General features: G+C 40.6%; 1 protein-coding gene across 1 annotated transcript; it reads left to right on the top strand.

The window, feature by feature from the left end:
- Positions 1–422: 422 nt before the first annotated feature.
- On the top strand, positions 423–3,721 carry LOC100251279 (probable lysophospholipase BODYGUARD 3). Its single transcript, XM_002279862.5, has 4 exons — positions 423–1,518; positions 1,611–1,939; positions 2,061–2,260; positions 3,142–3,721. The coding sequence occupies exons 1-4, from the start codon at positions 942–944 to the stop codon at positions 3,464–3,466; spliced, it is 1,431 nt and encodes a 476-aa protein (XP_002279898.1). The 5' UTR covers positions 423–941; the 3' UTR covers positions 3,467–3,721.
- Positions 3,722–4,230: the final 509 nt, after the last annotated feature.

Below are 4,230 nucleotides of genomic sequence, written 5' to 3'. Positions count from 1 at the left end.
ATGATCTTCATCAAGCAAAGTTAATTTCCACATGGTAAACAGGTAGGGTTAATTTTTGTGTTTTCTCTTAAATCATAAAGAGGAAATTTCTACATTTATAAGGGTTAAGGACGGTGGTGAAGGGTTGGCTCCCAAGGGGATGGGAGTCATGTGGCCAAGACAGCTTGCAATAAATGCAAGAGGTTTGCGGACCTATTCACTTTGAAATATTTTTCATACATTAATTAGTCATGCTACTTCTCAGAAGAAACGCAAAGTTATGGACTTAGATGTAAACCGAAGAAAAGGAAAAAGTATATTTTTATTTTTGACAGACAAGAAAGCGAATAATTTGGTTTCGAGAAGACAAGAAGAAAGACTTATATTTTTAATATGAGATGATTAAATAGTCGGTATAGAGGTCGTAGAGCTATGAGGGGGGGGGGGAGGAATAGTTTCTTCACCTGGAGTTGGAGGTTCAACCACTACCTACCTTTTTCCCTGGCCAACAAACGATTTTAATGAACAATGAATTCATTTATCTGCTATCTGCTAATACGTGTCAAGGTCCATCGCTCCTCTCTCTCATTCCCTACGCTCTCCCCAACTGATATTTTAAGAGAAGCACTCTCACACGCTTTCCTCAAATGTGACAACGTTTTGGAGGGTCAAGAAGGTTGCGCATGGTGGGTTGTTTCCACCACCCATTTACAGAAAACCTAAAGAACCAACACCCACTTGCTTCTCTTCGGCTTTCTTTTTATGATGTTTAGGACCTGCACATTGAGAGAGGGAATAGCAAAGAAGAGGAACCTACCATAGAGGCATCAGCTCTTCATTTTGTGGGCTTTTCATTAAGCTAATGAGTTACTTAGCCTCGTCTTTGTAAACCTCTCTCTCTTTCTCTTTTTTCCTTCTCCCCCCATCTCTGTCTCCTGGGTTAGTGGTGTTGATTCAGTGAAATGGCTGTGATGGGCAAGACCAGATCGGTTTTAACGTTAACCGGCAGAGTCATTAACGAAGCTGTGAGCTTCATTATCTTTTCTATTTTAGACCTTCTTGATTTCCTTCTTTGTTTTGTTTACAAAGTGGCTGATTTCTTCATTGAGGCTGAGTGGAAGCCTTGTTACTGCTCCTCAGCCAAAGAAGCCATCACCAGCAGTGGCAAGATCTTGGTCTCAGAACAAGGAGAATCTAAGATTGTTTGCCTCAGTTCTAGTAAGCTTCAGCTTGAGGAGATCTCCGACACCCTCTACGCCCGTCCTTCCCTCGTCTCTGAGGTCTCCAAATCCACTGTTAAAGAGCTTAAGAAGCTCAAGATGGAGGGTACCATGATACAATCTTGCGAGAAGATCAAGAAAGGAACTGTTCGATCCACATTTACCGTCAACTCCACCATTGTTGAAATGCTCCAAGGAAGGATTGGAGGGCAACAATCTCATCCCATCCCAAGATGGTCTGATTGTGACTGTAAAACTTGCACTTCTTGGACCTCTTCTACCAAAGAAACCCTCTTTGTTCGAGCTGACGGAGCCAAAGGTAACAATAATTATTTTACCTATAACTAAATCATACACTTTTCAAATCATTTTCCTCCAAAAAACTTACTTATATATGATATCAAATGTCAGATAAGGCACGAGAAGATGTGCTCTTCATTCATGGATTCATCTCCTCTTCCGCATTCTGGACCGAAACACTTTTCCCAAACTTCTCAAACTCTGTGAAATCAACCTACCGGTTATTTGCAGTGGATCTGCTAGGGTTTGGGAGGAGCCCCAAGCCAACTGACTCTCTCTACACTCTCAGAGAGCATCTGGACATGATTGAGCGGTCAGTACTAGAGCCATACAAAGTTAAGTCCTTCCACATAGTGGCTCACTCTTTAGGCTGCATATTGGCTCTAGCCCTAGCCGTAAAACATCCCGGGTCCGTGAAATCCCTAACCCTACTTGCACCAGTAAGTCCATACAAAGTTTTTTTTTTTTTTTTTCTCTCTTTAAAAAATGTTTATCATCTAGCATGGAATTTTGCGCATTTAATTTGTTGGCGTATGAACTGGTTTATGAAAACATTGGCAGCCATATTTTCCAGTACCCAAGGGCGAACAAGCTGCACAACATGTGCTGAGAATGGTAGCTCCACGGCACGTGTGGCCGGTGATATCCTTTGGTGCGTCTCTAGCTTGCTGGTACGAGCACATCAGCCGGACAATTTGCCTTCTCATATGCAAGAACCACCGCTTGTGGGAATTTCTCGCCAAGCTGGTCACCAGAAACAGGTTCAACCCCAACCTACCATCTTCTAACTCCTCTTACCTACAACCCCATTTACCCTTACTGCCCCCTTTGGGCTTTCTTTTCTTCTTTTTGTGTGTGGTGCCCACAAGACAGCCCATATATTGTCAAAAGTATTTTTGCAAACATTTTCACAGAAAAAAAAAAAAAAAAAACACATGGATAAAAATTAATATAACTCATATTGATAAATTTATTAAAAATAGGAAAATGGAAGAAGCTTTAGACTTGGTTGATTGGCTGGACCCTACCCTCCACATGGTCCATTTCAAAGGTGTACTTTACACTTGGTCATGGCCCAATAGGTGCCTTGGGGCCACTTCTTTTCTACATCCATGGCACGGAGCAGTCTTTCACCTATCCTCTTGCCTAAAATTAAAATGATAATTAATGTGTCCTAATTCTGTATAGAAACAAGTTTCTCACAATGATATAGTCATGCTTTCTATCTTAGAACTCATCTCAATTAGGATTGAAATCTATTAGGGGGTCTGCGGATTTGAACAGGCCTGGTTACTTTTAGTGGTGACTGATCAGGCACGGCACATCAGAATTATGAGGACAGTTCCTCCAATTCGAAATTAAATTAAATTATCCTCATGATTGAGATTAATTGAGGGGTATCTCAGTCAATTCAGAAGTTCCTTGGTGGAGTGGGAGCTGGGGTCAAATGTTGGTGAGACTTAAATTGAAAACGATGGAGGCATATCTTTATATATGTTGGATAAATAAATTGGTTTTCCTATTCTTGGGCTGTTGGGTTTGCTGGCCATAAATTTAATTTCGCCATATGTTTGCTGACCAAGATTTGTACCTGCCATATCTGTATTGATTTTTTATATAAACTTTGGAACAACTTGTGCAGGATCAGGACATTCTTGCTTGAAGGATTTTTTTGCCATACTCATAACGCTGCATGGCATACCTTACACAATATTATTTGTGGGGCGGCTGGAAAGATTGATGGATACATGGAAACTGTCCGCGACCACCTAAAATGCGACGTCAATGTGTTCCATGGAAGGGACGATGAACTAATTCCAGTTGAATGCAGCTACAATGTGCAATCGATGATTCCTCGTGCCCGCATTAAGGTTATAGAAAATAAGGATCACATCACAATTGTTGTTGGGAGGCAGAAAGCCTTTGCTAGGGATCTGGAGGAGATTTGGAGGAGGTCAAGTGGCTAAGACCCTCCTCATTTGCTACTAGACAGAAGATGCGAAGCCCCCAAATCACCATAATTTCTATCTATCTGAGAAAAAAAAATGTGGATAAAGATAGTCTTGAGATTGGCAAGGTTCTCTCCTTCTTCGAGTGTGAAGTTCTCTCTCACTTAGGCCGTGTGAAATTATTACCCATTATTATTGGGGTGTGAAATGCTTAATTAATTAATATCATGTCAATTTGATAAGGGAAAGAAATGAACGTGAATTCAAACATCATCTGCTTTTTTTTTTTTTATTATTGTTTATGCATGCTTCCATCTTCTCATATAGTCCCTTTCCTTGATTTGGGTTTTCTTTTTCATCTTGTTCTTTCCCTTTGTTCCTTGATATGTATTGCCAATCTGTAATGGTAGAAAAGCAATAAATCCTTCACGTTAATGCACTGTGTTTCATGTCAGATGCACAACGGTGCTGTCATAAATGTAGGAATAACCTGCACTTCTTGCCACCACTTTGAACTCTTCCATCAACAAGGTCCCTTCCAGGTCCCTTCTCCTTCTATAAATGGCATTAACTATTCCCGCTCCTCCTCCATTAAACTCCATTATTTTTCCTTTCCCAGTACTGATATGAAGTCGCCATTAATCTTCAAGCAAATGTTTGCAAGTAGTCCAATGGAAAAACACTACCAAAGCATGATAAGCAATTCTTATTGTGGAAATCAATTTCTGGGATTGGGAATGTACTTATCATAGCTGGGTTTTCCTCAACTCTTTCTAAGATTG

The sequence above is a fragment of the Vitis vinifera genome, chromosome 2 (assembly GCF_030704535.1).
Source record: "Vitis vinifera cultivar Pinot Noir 40024 chromosome 2, ASM3070453v1".
NCBI lineage: Eukaryota > Viridiplantae > Streptophyta > Magnoliopsida > Vitales > Vitaceae > Vitis > Vitis vinifera.
This window is presented reverse-complemented; position numbering and strand designations above follow the sequence as displayed.

Excerpts from the sequence above, each read along its gene's own strand:
- LOC100251279 (XM_002279862.5), top strand. The coding sequence starts at position 942 with ATGGCTGTGATGGGCAAGACCAGATCGGTTTTAACGTTAACCGGCAGA. Across the intron at positions 1,940-2,060 it reads CCCTAACCCTACTTGCACCA|CCATATTTTCCAGTACCCAA; the intron begins GTAAGTCCATAC and ends AAACATTGGCAG. Across the intron at positions 2,261-3,141 it reads AAGCTGGTCACCAGAAACAG|GATCAGGACATTCTTGCTTG; the intron begins GTTCAACCCCAA and ends CAACTTGTGCAG.